Source organism: Aythya ferina (assembly GCF_964211825.1).
Source record: "Aythya ferina genome assembly, chromosome: 9".
NCBI lineage: Eukaryota > Metazoa > Chordata > Aves > Anseriformes > Anatidae > Aythya > Aythya ferina.
Window position 1 is genome coordinate 21,967,667 of NC_140305.1, and position 17,550 is coordinate 21,985,216.

The following is a 17,550-nucleotide window of genomic DNA, read 5'->3' on the forward strand; positions in this document are numbered from 1 at the left end:
CCAAGCCAGAAAGCGAAAACCTCAGGGAAGATCTTCCCAAAGCTTCAGAAGGCTAGAAAGAGGAAGCTCAGTTCAAATTCACTATGTGCAAGAGAGAACACCTCTTCTTAGACGTGTGGTGCGAAGGATTGTAGCATTTTAGAATCAACTGTGAGCACTCAGATTACCCAGAAAACAAGCAGTGCCAGTGAGATGCCAGCAGGTCATGCTAACGATGTACTTTTATAAGCCATGAATCCTAATGACAATGTTTCCTAACCACCAATGTTGTAAAGCACAGTGCTTTCATTTCCTATTCAACGCATCCTATTTCCAGTTTTTATGTTTACTTATTTAAAAAACTATTTATATTATTATGCTGAATGAAGAAATCTAATCCATTTATCCATTGGACAGATACCGGGTAGATGGAAGGCTCACCATTTTGCAGTAAGAAACAGCACTGACTTTTGCTAAGAACAGTAAATACATGTGTAAATGGGGGAATAATTCATTCTTTGCATTTAGTTGTATCTCTAAATTTGTTTCAAAGGAGTTCCTTCTTCGAGACTGGCCAACTGTAAAAATTGGGAAAAAGACAACTATTTTTTTTGTATAGTTTCTTTATATATATATATATATATATATATATATATTTTTTTTTTTACTGATATCTCTCTCAATTGTATTATGCTGTCACTTCCAAGCAAGAAAAGTAACTGTAATGCTGCATGCATTCTATTTGTGCAATGGGTTTTTAAACAATGACATGAGATGTATTAGATGTGCATTTAGACTTCCCCATTACAAACGTAATTAAATTTAATTTTAAAAGTCACAACTAAATGAATGTATTTATTTTTTGAGTATCAAAGCTGAGTAGTATTCCTAATACTGAAGAGAAGATTCCTACAGGATTTACTTTATATTATAAAGCACAAAAAAAGCATGGGCAAAGAATTTTTTGCATATTTCAGGAATGCTAGAAAGATTATTTAAAAAGTATTAGTTTGTATTTTGAGTCACTTTAAAGGCCTACATATCTTGCACTTTTCAAAAAAATCAACTACAAATATGCAGAATTCTCAGATCTCATACAATATTTTACATTGCCTTCACAGTTTCAGTTCAGTTAATGTTCTTAATGAAACAGCAACTGATTGTCATTTATCTTAAAGTCTAAAGCAAGTCTTTCAGGTAACGATTAGAGGACCCAAAGTTTCGAAAGTGAAACTGTTTTTAATATTTTTCTATCATTGTATTATTGGCAGTGAAAAAAATTCTAAGATGCTTTCCACTCACCATAATGAGATGCAGTCCTAAGGATCACAGATACTCTAGCAATGCATTATCTTCACTGTATTTCATCAAATAAAGACCACATTTCCTGCTATAGAGGTCCCACCTGGGAAGGTGCTAGTTACATCAGAACTAGTAAGTCTACTAATTCCTCCCCTTCACAGATTGCTTTGGATCGCAAAGGGAATGCAGGACACAGTTTAAAAGGCAGAATTTGCTTTGTGTCCATCGTAAACCAGTTATATGCAAGCAGATGCTGATCTGAAAGGTATACTTCTCCACTATGCAGTGATGCTTCGTCTGTAAACTTAATGCAAAATATAACCGTTTTGTTACTGAAGCTACACAGCCTTCAAATCAGAGCCTGCTTGCATCTGTCAATAAAAATACAAACTGACATTAATAACCTCCTCCCCCACCATAAACCAACAATGATGTCTTCTAAGATAATATTTATTCTTTAATGGCCATGGTAAGACATAACGAACTTTGCAAACTCTATTTGAGAGGATGCATCAGTGACTCAAATCACAGTTGTTTGATAGTCCAGTGATCTTGACCCCTTTTACTTTTTTAATTATTAAAAGAAAAAACTATAGAGTGCCACATGACTAATACAACTCTCGTACTTTTTCCAGGTACTCTGATAGAAGACTTTTAGCTTGTCTGTTGAATTTAGCCACTCAGAACAACAATGCTAAAATGTTATCTTGAATGGAACACACCATTTACTTCTCCAGGGAGGACAGATAACTCAGTGCCTTCTGTCCTTAGATAATAGATGTTCTCAGTAGCTAGACACTTGAGTAAACTATTAAATAGAAGCAATAATTGGTGTCTAAGTAAATTTCTCCTGTTTTCCCATATCCCATTGACCCTGTTAAAATCCAGACTACCTTTCTTCCACTGACTTTCAACAGCCCTCAGTCAATTTCAAGTGAACGAAGAGCCAGACAGAATCTGCAAGGACAAGTTTACAGCAACAAATCTGTATTCATGCTGTGCAAATGCTAAGGAAGCTGTACACTTTTGTTTCTGCACAGCCTGTTTATGTAAAGATTTTTTCCCTTCCTGGATGCACTGTGGAATGTCTGGGATATCAAAGCACTAAGATTTGTGAGACCAAATAGACTCTGTTGGAGCAGAGCAATGTATCTGACTGATGAGGACATCATTGGTTTCACTAACATTACTGGAATAACAAAAATGCTCTTCCATGACATTAAGTAGCTTAATATTCACATTGTTCAATAAAACAATTCATGCAATCAATTGAACGTCAAATGTATTTTGTCTTGTAAAACACTGAGTCATTAACCTTAACAATTTCAGCTTGCTCTCACTACCAAATTCAACTACATTAGCGTACAAGTGAACAGATGGACTAATGCATTAATGTATGACGGCTGAGTACTAAACTGAATAACCCCTGAATTTACTGAGAAATTAAAAAGCACTGCTATAAGCAAAAGACAGACAGAAAGGAGAATACAGAAAGAAATACAGTATAAATAGCTAAGAGCATAGTTATTATAAAAACATAGCCCATGAGTGAGAAAGGCAAGACACAGAAGCAGCCATGGCTTGGACGTACCTTCATGAGTACTCCTTAAACACTGACAGTTCATTGCTTGTTGGCGAACAGAACCAAAACCTCTCTTCCCCTTGAAACTTCTAACTCCTGTTGCTGAACCTTGTTGACTATAAAGTTCTACTACAAAGTTCATAAAACTTCCCAGCAGTAAATGTGGCGGCACCAAACTCCACTGACAGTTTAGAAAAAGGAAATCTTGGGTTCCCAAGCAACTTGCAATTCTGAGGCTGATATACATTTGTGCCTTTGCAAAGAATTTCCATTCTCTGGTATTCTGAGCACACCTGTACTTTGTTTCTTTCCTGCAATACATGAGTCTCCCATAACTCCCCATTGGCAGCTACCAGCTGTGTATTTCCTTGGAAGACTTAACATATACCAGGGAGAAAGGAGAGGAGAAAGTAGGGGAGAGGGGAGGGGAGCTATGCACAGCCATATTTTTAGCTGGAAAGGCCCCCAGATACGCAAACTCCCTAGTAGTCTAGATATAGAAAGGGAAACCTGGCTTCCATTAATTAGGAATCTCTCTGGTGGACACCTCTTTGAAATATCAAGGTAAAACAATAGGCATTAATCCTTTCCTAAGGACATTCAAGCATAAGCTACAGATCCAGAAGTTCTGCTCTGAGCTGAAATAAATGCAGCAGGCCTTTGTATATGGTCTGCCCTGATCCTTCAAAGAAAATCATGCCATGATTCATGCAAATGAATTTCTTGATAAATATAGTTGGATCTGATAAATTAATTGGTACTGGTTGACGCAGTCCAAGACATTAGAGGGAAGACAGCATAAAATTTACCAGAAGAGCCTGGTCAGTTGTAGATCATCAAAATAGTTAATCTTGAGATAGGAAAATTCTTTCCTGTCTGGAAAGGAACTTGAAGACATACCAGAAGTAAAGGAGAAAATGATCTGGTTATGGAGTAACAGTGAGATTATTGATGGGATACGGAATGCTGAGATAACTGCAGTAAGAACATAGAGATCAGAAACATTAGATCATAAAAATTGATTGATTCTAAGCAGTGCTACTGTTTGACCACTGAACCACTATAATGATACAGAAATGTTTCTCAATAGAGATATCATGGATCAGACAAAACACAGTTACATAGCTATCCAAGGGTGTATGTGTGCTCAGTTAGATTTCTTGCTTTATCCAGAGTTTACTAGACAAAACCATGTATTTATACATGTATATGTAGCAAGATAAATAAATAAATAAATACATAAATAAATCTTTATATTGCTTTACAAGAACTTTGCTAGAGGAAAGGTAAGAGAACATTCGTCAGAAATAGTGACACATACTGGCAATACATCCAGATGCTTAACATTAGAATACATGTTGCCTTTTAAGGTAAATTGCAGCTTAGACAGTGTAGCTGGAAGACAGACCTTGTGTCTGTCACTGGGGTTTGCCTGTCCTTCTCACAAGGCTACAAAATTGTTTACTGGTTATTTTCAGCTTTGTTGACATACACATTCCATTCTGTATCTGATACACAGAGAACTGCTCCTTCAAAGAAATGTTAGCTTTTGATAAATTCCAAAAGCAAGAGAAATAGTGGTAGCTCACTGATAGGCAGAAATGAGCTGTATTTTTCTTGTTTTGTGATTTCTTAGAAACAGAGTGCTGGATGTTATAATGGTAATGGACGTGGGTATTCACCCAGAAATAGAGCCAGTGTAGAGACAGTGGACATCAACTACTGAATTAGCTATGCTGGGATTACTGATAATGCAGTTGCAAATTTTAAAATAAAAACAACTCTGAATGCATTCTACAAGTTCTATTTAAATTAAACTGAACTCACTGAGGACAATTACTTAGGCACTTTCACTGAACTAAAATTAAGTAATATAAATAACATGTCAAGATCATAACTGGAATTGACTCCACACATCAGTGAATCAATAATGATAGAGAACAGAATCACCCAGTTTTCAGGTGATACTTGTGATATGGTCCTAGTGAAGCCTACCCAGATGATGGGATGCAGTCCTGGACCTTCACACACCGCCTGCAACCAGAACTTCCCCATGCTACCCTGATTTCCATGAATTTGTATGTTCAATTCAGCTGAGAATGACATAACACAGTATTAAAACCGAGCCCTTGATCACTAACACCCCAGAACTTGCAGACATTCTGTGATGGTCCCATACAGACAAAAACAGGTAGAAACGCCAGTTTCCCGTTCACTCTTTTAAGATACACACACATACATAAGTGCACAGAAGAGCACTCCATACTGCTTAAACCCTCCCTACACACTAACACGTGAAAGAGATAAAAGTAGCATGAGACATGGGAGTTATTTCTCAGTAAACTAGACTAAGTTCTCTCCATCAAGGACAGCTCCTCTATTTCTTTTGTGATAACAAAGAAAACTTGCAGAGCTTTTGATTTGTTTTGAAAGAAGTGCCTGATATGTCAACCTAAGCATGTAAATACTGAAACCAAGAAACCGCAGTAAGCTACACTGAAGAGTGATGAAAAGAAAAGAGGGCAGGAGCCAGGGTGGTGAAAGGAAGTGGAAATAGATGGTAAAAATGAGCGAGAAGCAAACATTCATTGACATGATAAGATTTAGTGGCTTTTGTTTTACACCAGTGTGGGCAAAACTCATTTTTAAAGGCTCTAATGAAAGTTGAAAGTTACCTTCAAAAAGTTATGCATATTTCAACAGAAATAAAAATCATTATGCATTCTCTCTAAAGAGGATACAATCTCAAACTGTCAAAATTCTAAACTCTTCTACATATATTACATACAAACGCCTTCTATAAAAAAACTTCTTTTCATTTTTCTTCTAAATTAGCTTAGTGGTCCATGGTATTACACTCTCCTGGTCTAGCCTTTGAATAATGTGACAGGTAATTTTTATCGTTCATGCCTGTACTTAAGTTTGACTGAAGATACGGAAAACAACTTTTATAGTCTAGGTGTAAAAGTAAATGTTCTGTAAGCCCTGCATACCTGAACTGGGAGAGCTATCATAAAATATTTCATGCTAAATATGTGCCCATCAATAAATAACAACAACAAAAAAAAACAAAACAACACGAAGGTTTGGGGGTTTTTATGTTTTTGTTTTCTGATTGTTTTTATTTGTGTGTTTGTTTTGCTTTATTTGTGCACTTACTCGTTTTCTCAAAATGATAATGCTACCATTCATGCAACCTGTCACATTATTGCAGAAGGGATTTAAATTCCGTGTTATCAAACAGAAATCATTAAGTAATGGAATGTGCTGAGGACGATGAATAATATGCAGATAACACAGAAAATCATCTAGCTCTAATTAAAAGAATTGGATGCCTCATGAAAACTGTAGACTACAATGCCACAGAAATGGTATAGTAGCAGTACATTTACATTATGAAAAAGAGCTCAAAATAGCTCCATCAAAATAGGAAAAAAATTCCTTTGTCAGCTTACATTTGCAAGTGATCAGAATGGCTTCAAAATGCTGAACAGCCTGGTGTCATTTAATTTACAATGTTCAGGAAACAATCAGATCTCTAAAATGTCAGCAAATCCAGATTATATTTTCTCTTGTAGCCAAACATTAGGCAGCCATAGCAAGGTGATTTTTCTCAGTCCCTGTGATATGTTCTAGTTCTTCAGCAACTAAGCTATAAACTGCTAAGACAATCAAAATGAATTAACTTGCAACTGCTGGGTTTTTCCTCTCTTTAGCAAAGAATTCCACTTCTACATTTCCAAATATAGACCTTTCAGAAATTTCTTTCTTCTGTCTCCTTTCATGAAGGAGAAAGAGTCAGTGTGGCTATCAGATTAAAATGCTGAATCCATCACAGCAAACTCTATTTTTAAGGTACTCCACCAAGAATAGGGAAAACAATACAGGGTGATACTCACATAAAAAGAACAAAGCAGAACAAAGAAATTGAAGAGCGAAATGAGAAGCAGAAGAAGGTTAAAAGAGAAGGTATGGATAAACAGCTGAAATTCTGATGGTCTCTCTGATTGGTAAAATCATGGCTAGGGACAGCAAAATCCACAATTTTTCCACATGATTCTGTTGATACTGATATTATATTAATATAATAAATGTAGTGCAAAAATGAAATATGTATGCCAATCAACTTTCTGGAGAAGGCTAGAGACACGCTTGACATGCTACTGCAAAAGCTGTGCCATATCTTCTGCAGGTATATTTTAAAGATATAAAATTAATGTTGATCTGTTTTAAATAAATCTGCAGAGAGTTCTTTGAAACAGTGAGCTCACTCAGCAGTTACACCAGTACGCAGGACTACTCCCTCCATGTGTCTCCATCCCAAGTATGGGATGGCACAGGAGGATCTTTCTTCTCCTGTCCACATTTGATGATGCCACTAAAGACGTATGATTAGAAAATACTTTATTTTGCCTCAGAGTTTCAGTGATTCTCTGGAATCTGCCTCTCTTCCTTCACAAATAACACATGTAAGAGAAAAGTGGCCTTAAACAACTGATATCATAAGCAGGCGGAAGCAGCCTTTATCAAAATACACCCCAGTGCACATAGCCCTTCTTGGCATATGCTGCCTGAAATCACTATCTCTATAACCAACAGCTGTGTAAACAGCTTATATTTTAAATTATGTATTTTTCACACGAGTGGATGCCTTTGGTGCAGTTAAAATGGCATTGGGCAAAAAGCCCTCAGCTCCCCAAGAAATTTATGTTGCTCTGTCTCAGCAGTACAGCTAATCTATACTGCTGAATAAAGCTGTATTTTCCATGTTAACTCACTGTTATGACATTTATATTCAAAAAAATTCTTTGAAAAGTTCATGGATGAAATTCCAAAACTGTTTGAAAAGTTGAAACATTTGCACATTTAAACAAAATGTTTACCAGTTGAAAACCCTGCTCTTCTAGAGTCCTTCCCATGTTTAGGCTTTAAAGCCTTTCATTGAGATGGTAGCATTGCTTATGCAATGTTATGCAAATGTGTGAAAAATATTAAGGTAAGAAAAGGCTAAACTGGCAGAAGAACTTAAACTTTTCAAGTAAGAGTGCAGTGGCTTTATCACTTTGATTACGAAAAGTGTATTACAGATTTCAATTAAATGTGCCTCATAGTACCGTAGGCCCTATTCTACGGTATCAGAGAAATTGAGTTCTTTTTTAAAATAAATAAATACAATTTTAAAGCAGCTTGTTTTGGTTCTCTAACATGAAATATTTTACAATTGAATTTCAGAGGGGCTTTGAGCAACCTGATCTAGTTGGAGGTGTCCCTGCCCATGGCAGACGGGTTGCAATTAGATGATCCTCGGGAGTCCCTTCCAACCTAAACCATTCTATGATTCTGTTATATGAGACAATGAGCCCATGTGTTGAGGGACAGGTAATAATCAATACAGCTGATAACATAAACAACAAGGAATCCATATTAAATTACTCTGTGTAACTATTTTCAGATTGTTAATTTTTAATTTAATTTTTATTTTAACTACCTCTGATTTGTTGATGTCCTCGTAAGAAAACTGCGTGGCAGGTACTCCAAGATGGTTGATGAAATAATCTGAATCTCCCTGTATCTGCACAGAACTCACATTAGATCCTGGACACTTAGTCTTTTCCACACAGTTGAAGCTCTGACTCTGAAAAACAAACACAAATCAAAATTCCACTTATTTGCAACCAGACTCATAACAACTCATACCAATATATGGATGCAGCACCCTTTTACTCAAAGCATTTTAGGAACAGTCTGGAACTTGCACTGACGCAAGCAGGTATCAGCTGAGTCATACTTAGTAGTGAGAGTGAGTCTATAAATCTTTCATTCTCTGCTGATATATACTTCAGTGTTTGGTATAGGACATAAACACAGAATGCAGAATATGCTGCAATATGTCTGAGACTTTCAAAGGACAACAAAAAGTCATGTCTAATTGAAATGGTATGAGGGGGAAGAGAAGATGACTTTGGGAAGCATGTGAAATTTCCTATTCGGGCAGGAGATTAGAGGTGCCTTTTAAAAGTGTGCTCGGAGAACTTTGATAGCTACTGCACTTTTTTTTTTTTTTTTTTTTTTTTCCAGTTAATAGCATGTTCTGAAACAGCAAAAAGATCAATCAGATCACGATACTCAAGACATCCATGTTCTATTTTATGCTAGTAATGTAAAGTATTTGCTGCAATTACAGAGCAGGGGTTAAGAGCAAAACAATGAAAAGACTGAAAATACATAAATACGTATTTCCTAAGTAATTGCTTTAAAAAAATTCTAGTCAGTGATATGTTTGTATTTCATTCACAGAACTATTTTAAGATGAAATCTTAGCAACAGAATGTCAATAAATATCGGGTGAAAACTGGAAAATAACCCCAAGACCAAGTATGAGAGCAACATACTAATGTAGCTTTCAAATACTTCAGGTAATTAAACATTTAATAAACAGTAGGTACGAAAGCCTTCAAGATATATTATAGGAAATAAGCTACCTAGGTTTATTTTCAAGAATGTTAGGCTGAAGGACTAGAGATTATATGCATTTAGCTAACAGTTCATAGAGATCCTCATACCTGCCTGCTAAATTACTACCTACCAGCTTACTATAAGAAAACCACAAGATTAGTTACCCTTTAATAGTAAAATATAGCACATTCTGCGTATTAAAGTTCCTGGATTTAACATGAAAATGTTCTAAGAATTATAAAGAGGCAAACCCTCATAGTTTTACATATCTAAATTAGCATAATTACTTCACAGTTTCACTTCAGTGCTATGACGAATGCATTACAATCCACTATGGGCTGCAGATTCTCATTCAAAGTACTTTAAAACATCTTCAAGAAATAGCTTCCATTTTATAAGTATTTTTCAAAGGCGGCTATACCACTCTCTTGTTTTTATCAAATGTTTCCGCTCCCATCCTTCTTGCACACACTCGGAGTTGTGCAAGGGCCATCCAAAAAGATCAATATTACAGTCAAAGTAGAAACAAGAGATTCCTCTTGTCCACCTCTAGTGAACAGTATCGCCTTTGAGGATATCCACGGAGCAACATGATTCACACAGCACAAATCCTGTCTCTCCATGCCATTAAAAGAAAAAAATAATAATAAACATTTGGGTAGCATTAATCTTAGGTGTCACTTGTAATTCATGGTTTTAAAAACATTGCAGTCAAAAGTGTACGGTTTATTTGCCATGGGGGTATTTTTTTAATATTTAAATTAATAGATTATTTAAAAGATTATCAACTTGAAAGTCATCATAACTTCTATTCCCGTGTTTCACTCAGCTCCCCCTTTAAATTGCTCTTGAGTTTTCAAATGCATTGTAAAGTCATTTAACGTCATTGTGGCTGTTCAAAGACATACAAACCTACCCACTATCCAAACAGTCCCAATAAAGTCAGTGACCTTGTATTTGAAATACTGAAGATACAACAGAAACAGAAGCCCAAAGTACATACTCATTTCAAAAGCTATTTTAAATAACCACATATTATCTTCTACATTATATCCAAGTCAACGATACTGTACAGCGCACATACATACAGAAATATATGTATATAATTTTACACATATAGTTGAACAAAGGATCCATTCTTAAATGATTGCTTCTTTCAGGAATGATCAGATGTTTAAGTATCAAAGTGTACTACACAGTGTAGCTTAGAATATATGCTAATTTCCTCATACTGGTCAAGTTTCATAAATGATGAGTAGTCTGTTCTTTCTTTAATGTTTAAAAGTATACTGAATGATGTGAAATGCAGCTTTTGGGTTAAATAGGAAAAAAAAGTTGAGTTACCTACTGAAGGAAATCAAAAAGCTAAATGACCAAATTAAGCCCAGTAAAACAGTTGGGCAAAATAATTCAACATGAGAATAGACAACCAGAGCAGAAAAGACTCTGTAATGCCCTATAAGCAAGTGACATACATGAAAAGGCTCGATTTTCTAACGTACAGGTCAGACAGTTTGCACTGCTTTCAGATTTTATTATGTTTGCATAAGATAGCATTACATTTACATTAGGTAAATATTTTACCTTTACCATCACTAGATCTTCTCCCCATGCATCCTCAATCAGTTATGACCTACTACAGGAAGATAAGGTCATCCATTTATCATTTATTAAATTGCTAATGCATTTACCCTACTTGAATGCAAGCCATTCCTGTTTTTCAGTTTTTGTTATGCAGATTCACATTTTTCATAATACTAGATTTAATAGAAACAAAGATATACATATATATGTTTTATTGTGGAAGTCATCTCTGAAATGGTATGCTTGGAAGAAAGACTTTTGTTCCAACATTATGGACATACTATACAAATCGGACACCAGCAATATTTCTTTTGTCTTGTAAAGATCTTTGCTCAAATTCAGATTCTGTTAATATGACCAGAATGTCACATGAAGGAACTGAAAAAAGTACTAGTCCCTCTTTCTTTCATAGCTATCTTGCATATGATATTTTCAGACATTTTAATTATAATTTAACATGCATCTTGGCAGTATTCAATTTCAGATAAAACACAAATACAGCATAAAATCACATAACAGCTAAAGGAAAAGTTTCCATTCACTTCAATAGCTACTGATGCAGTCATAAGTGGAGCTTGTCTCTGTGAGAGAAATTAGAAACTTAAGCAGACTGCTTACAGACATGAATCTATATGAACAATAAAGGGATTCACGTGTCTGAGAAGAAATAAAATGTCATTGAAGAGCAGAAGGTTTCACACAATGAATAACACTTCACAATTAATAGAATATTATTATATTGTTTCTCTTTATTTATTGTTTCTAAGAGGGGTAAATGACAGTAGAATCAGTTATTTCTAAATATACACCAACCCTCATTTCTGCTAGACCACAGAAAAAAGAGATACTTTCCTTTTTCAGAAACCCAAGCCTGATTTTTAGCCAGAGTTTTGCCCATGAGAAAACACTTTACTACATTCCATTTCAACTATTCAGAAATAATCTGTTACTTTTTTTCTCAGTACAGCAACGATGAAATCATTTTAATGTATGAAATTTTATATATGAAATGTTTAAAGCTTTGGTTAAAAACACAGTGAGAAATGGTATTTTTTCATTTTTAAATCACCACTCTCCATGGCATAGGATTTATATTTTTATAAAAATAATGTCCAAATCAATAGTGCTAGTATCTTAAGAGTTTAACTGCTTTGTTCAACTTTCACTGTTCTGATAATATTGTTCAGCTAGTTCAAAAATATTTAACACTACACTAATATGGAAGTATGCTTTACATACAAGATACTGCTCTTTTCAATTTATTTTTATTGTTACGAAGATTCTAAAACATCAGCAGTCTCCAAGTTTTCGCAATGACTGTAAAGTTTATGCAGTGTGTTTTGCATTCTTCAAACAAATGAAATGTTTCCCAATACAATTAACTTTAAGATAAAGAATAATAATGTCCTATAATTAATAAAACTTTTCCATCAGTGAAATGTTGTTGAATTAAGAGGCAAGCTATTAACTGAGTTCATGCAAGAGCAACAAACAGCCCACGATAGAGCATGCCATTTATCCTACAAGTAACAACAAACCAAAGCAAGGAAGAGCCGTCATGGTCTGAAGGACTGTTGGGTTTTGGAGGTGGAGGAGATGGATCCTTCCTCATTTTAAGAAGTGAAAAGATTACAAAATTAAAAAGGGATTTGAAGATTAAAAGAACAAAAACAGTGTGCAGCAAAAGCTGGAAGATCACAATAGAGTGGGGTGTGCCAAGACATTGAAAAAATCATTAAAACAAGTCTGTTCTTCCACTCTCCTTTTTGTACAGTATAAGAAAAGAAATCGAGGATTACAACACAAAAATTAGATACTTTTAGCATGCAGAAGAACGATGGGAGACATGCGAAGGAGAGGAGATGGGATGGGAATGACTAGGTGGTGGGACTATTTAAAAAATGCATCTAGAATAAACTACCAACAACATTCTCTGTAACAACCAACTCCCTGTTGTAAAGCAGGCAAGCCGCAATATCTGGTTAGTCTCTGAGTAAAACACACAATAGCACTATTCAGATCACTCACAGTTGCTCAGGCAGGTCACCAGTGTGTCAGGCAATCCTCACTTAGGTCAGAAGGAAAGCAAGCCATGTGATTAGAGAGTAATCGATGAGTGGTACATGTCATGCAAGGGTGCGCGTGTTAATTGTAATTGAATAATTTTATTTCTCTGGAGTTCATTTTGTTTTTCAGTATCATGTTACAGGCTCCTGTTACAAATCTGAGAAAATGAAGAGTACCATATGGCCCATAAAATACATGCAATCTGTATTAATGTTATAAAATAGACCCGAAACATCTAAAGTATAATAAAGTGGTACTTCACTGCAGACTTTATTCTACCACTGATTAGAGCTAAGCATTCATAAGTGCCTTTTGCTGCAATGTTAAGATGCTGGTATAAGGAAAAGCCTATATTAAAAAAACACTGTATATTTCCACAGTTCACCTTCCTTCCACCTGGAGACATATACCAGTCAGGTTCTGGTCACCTACTTTCCTTTAAGTGACTCCAGATGAAGTTAAAACCCTAGCTGCTTTTGAAGATTGATTAAAATGTCAAAGTAGTTTTCAATGGGACAAATAAAGAATAGCTAATTATTCTTATAAGGTGTCAGTGATCCCATCTTCATTCAGCAAGGAAGCTTTTCTGTCATGAATAATTGATCTCTATTTCTTGAGTTGAATGGCTGCCTGTGCTAGTAACTGGTGCAAGGTAAGTGCATTTAAGAAGCAGAAGCAAGTTAGATGAAGTAAAATTACCTTTAAAAATAGCTACAGAATCTATTAAGTTAATCACAGACCATGGAAAAATGCAGGAAAAAAAATCCACAGATGTACTATGTTAGACCACAGAAGTGCTATTCCCTTTCCCTCTCCCAGATACACTTAACAAAACTGAATTAGTATTGAAACCCAATGATGTAATTTTCCACTCTCTAAACAGTGCTTACTTAAAAACAATGGTTTTAATTGTTCTGCACATGGCTAACCTAAGAAAAGAGTTCAAAACTCAAAATTAGAATCAATTCTTTTAATGTCCATTGCATACGAAGTGTATTCTGTGGGGGAAGATAAAAATAAGGGACGTAGTTCTGTGTCATCCCCTCATCTGGGATGGCACGGTTGTTACCAAACAGGTACTACGGAACTTATGGAGGAAGCCCACAGGGATAACAAGAAAAGGGATTCTCCTTGTTACAAGGCAACAGATTAGCATCTTAGTTACTGTAAACATGTTATGCTCAATCATCATCAACAGACTGGAAAGGCCAGAGAAGTTGCATAGCAAAATATTCGCAAGTATACATCCCTGCTACACTCTGACAAACAAACCACTGGAGGAGGAAGGTTTGACAGCTCATAAAAATATTATTAGCAGTTCACTTGCCCTGACTGTGAAATCTAATGAAATAATCATGGAGTTTCTAGGAATTGTATTAATTCCATGGCAAACACACAGTTTTCTCCCATTTTATTATTTGTTTTGGCTATAAATGTCCTGCTTTGCTCTCTCTCTTTGATTATTGATCCTACATATTCTGCCTTGTCAAATTGTCATAATTCAAGTATGTACATAAGCATAATTCAAAATTATATCCATTCATTTTTTCTCTGCATGAGAAAAAGAAAACCTAAATGTGCTAATGATAATTAATATGCTATATACAGAGAATAGTTGTGATTTAAATAACCTAAAAATTCCATATCACTCGTGTGGTATATAAGCCTATCTGCATACTGCAATCATCTGATTACCTACATCATTTTAGGAACTTAATAAAATATTTAAAAAGGGACAATTATCTAGTACAGAGAACAATATTGTGAAAGCAGTTATTTCAATGCTTACGCATGTCTTTTACATCTCTTTTGTCAATGATGGCAAAGTTCAAAATGCACTTACAATCCAGTTTCACAATGATCTTTGATTTCTTGATGCTATATGAGACACAAATACAACCAGCTTCATCTGATGATATTCACTCTACTTGCTAGCATATTTAGTCAACATTTATATAACAAAGCCAAGTATGAACACTGAAAAACCAATCGTTCTTTAGACCTAGTCTACAAGTGTTCAGAATAAGGTATGATTAAAACATCAAGAGATCTTATAAGATAGTGATTAAAGACTACTCCTTTTAATTGATTTTGTATTTAGAATAAAATAATTAATAAAAAGAAATAAAATATTAGGTCCTTAGTTTCTCAGCAGTTATTTCCTTCCAGCTTATGAATGTGAGGTTTTACTGAAAATATCTGAAATCTGAACACCATTAATTAGCTTGTAATGGCAACATGAAAACTCCTACTGAAACCATCCTTTAGAACTGCAAAGTCAGTCACAGAAAAGATGCATCTACCTCTAAGAAAATTTCATAATTTGAATCCTCACTACTTTCACAGTAAATTGAGAGATGTTCCTTGTACAAACACAAGCACTCACACTGCATTCAGAAGACTGTCTTGTCACCAGGGAAAACAAAACAAAACCAAAAAACATCCCACAAGAACAAACAGTATTTATTCAAAGATATTGGGGACAAAGAATATCTCTAGAGAATTTAGCATCATCTGCTATTCTTCTGATTCCCATCACGCTGCAGATGAGATGATTCTCAAACAGGTCACTACAGGTGCCAGAGGATCACCATTAGCCCATTAGAAATTCCCCCACAACACACTCTGCATTTTCTTACAAAAGCACTGCATCTTCAAATTCCAAGAGAATTCTGGTTTTCAGCCTGTGTTGGAAGAGTTTATTAAATCTTCACAAGCATAAAGTGCCTCTCAGATAAACCACACAGCTTTAAAAGAATTGTTCTTTGAAAAAGCATGCAGGTATCCTGCGTGACAGAAAAGACCTTTTTGATCCAGGGGAGAGCGAACAAAACTGAAAATAGTGACAACTACAACGCTTATGGAAGTGCAGATCAAATTGGGATCAACCAAGTCTCAGTTCTGACACTGTATTCACATTTCCATTGAGCCAAGGAAAATTCAGTTCAACTACGCAACACAAAGTATTGTACTTAAAATTCCAGTTATACCGCTCCAGGAAATAAATAAATAAATAAATAAATAAATGGTTAGAATAATTTTGGCCTTCTGATGGCAATTTCCAAAAGAAAAAAATAGGGATCTAGAATACCAGCAATTATTAAAGAGAGCATGGAGAAGTATATATGTTTGGCATGAAACAATGAAATACAATATTATATACTGTACTACTTTAAATAAAAATAATTGTAATTTGTAATTTACAGTTACAAAACATCAGACAACCATAAGTCTATTGCTTGTTCAGGACTTTCTCTCTGGTTACCCAAGGGAATGGCTTGAAGCTGCAAGAAAGGAGGGTTGGGCTGGGTGTTAGGAAAAAGTTTTTCACGCAGAGGTGGTCAGGCCCCAGGACAGGCTTCCCAGGGACGTGGTCACAGCACTGAGAATGCTGGAGCTTAAGAAGGGTTTGGACAACGCTCTCAGACACATGGGCTGATTTTTTGGGCAGTCCTTTTGGGACCCAGGATTTGGACTCGATTATCCTTGTGGGTCCCTTCCAGCTCAGATATTCTATGATTTCTTTTCTGTTAAGCAGCACTTGCATGTTTTGATATTATTACCTTTTTTTGTTATTTGTAATATAGCCATCAGTGCAAGGTCATTATAATAAATGGGACCTCACAGGAATGAACAACATTTTAGATGCCAAATATACATCAAACTGGTAGTAAATACAAAAGCATGGTACTAAAAAATTATATACTCTAAATTTATTTTCCTTCACTGAACTTTTCCTTCATTTAACTTTATCTGCTGACAGTCTCTCTCTGATTCTTGGTGCTTTTTATATGATACTGAATTATATTTATCCTTCCTATACCTGAATTGAATTCATATGCCTTATTAATTCAGATACACTTGTTGCCAACAGCACAGATTGTTAGGAATTTCAATGGCTTTTGTAAGGGAGATAAAAATCTAATAGGTATGTTCCCATTTGATAAGAGAATTTCAGAGCAATCAAATATTTAAAGCTAAAATTACATAGGATAAATTATATAAGAGGCAAGACTGCACTCGGAATACCAACGGTTCCAAGTATCTTAGTATCTGAAAAAATATAGAGAACTACTAGGTTTACTAAATGTAATTAGGAAATTATAAAATATAGCTATGATAGCTGTGTCCTTCCAGAGTATCACCTTACTCCAGACACCTATGTGCATCAACTAGAAAAGCCCTCCCATATTTCTCTATTGTCACAGACATAACCAAGCTCTCCAGCATGTGAAGTAATTTCAAAGACATTTTCCATAGGCTCAGCCTCAATATTCAAAGTAATATTTCTGTTTATGGCAAAATTCAGAAGACTGCTTACGATGGTATTACTAAAATTATCAAATTACACAAAAAGTAGTACTTTCCAGGACTTAATGCTTAGTTGCAGTCCAGACACCACAGTTGTTAGTAACTATTCCACCTTTCTCCAAACTATCAGCATCCATGTCTCACTCTTCTTTCTAAACTAGGCAGTACTCTCTGCATTTCTACCAAAAATGTTTGCCAGCACAACTCTCCCCAAAACACTTGTCAAAGAGCAAATTGGTTCACCAAAGGCATCCATCTGAGCCTTACCT

General features: G+C 35.3%; 1 protein-coding gene across 14 annotated transcripts in view; it reads right to left on the reverse strand.

Annotated features, from left to right (window-relative positions):
• The window catches only part of NAALADL2 (N-acetylated alpha-linked acidic dipeptidase like 2), a 433,689-nt gene that overhangs the window by 72,828 nt on the left and 343,311 nt on the right, over positions 1-17,550 (reverse strand). For all 14 annotated transcript variants that reach the window (XM_084529574.1, XM_084529579.1, XM_084529568.1 and 11 more), the window contains one exon: positions 8,352-8,498. In XM_084529574.1, the coding sequence (XP_084385700.1) occupies positions 8,352-8,498 (147 nt within the window). The remainder of the gene's footprint in view (positions 1-8,351; positions 8,499-17,550) is intronic.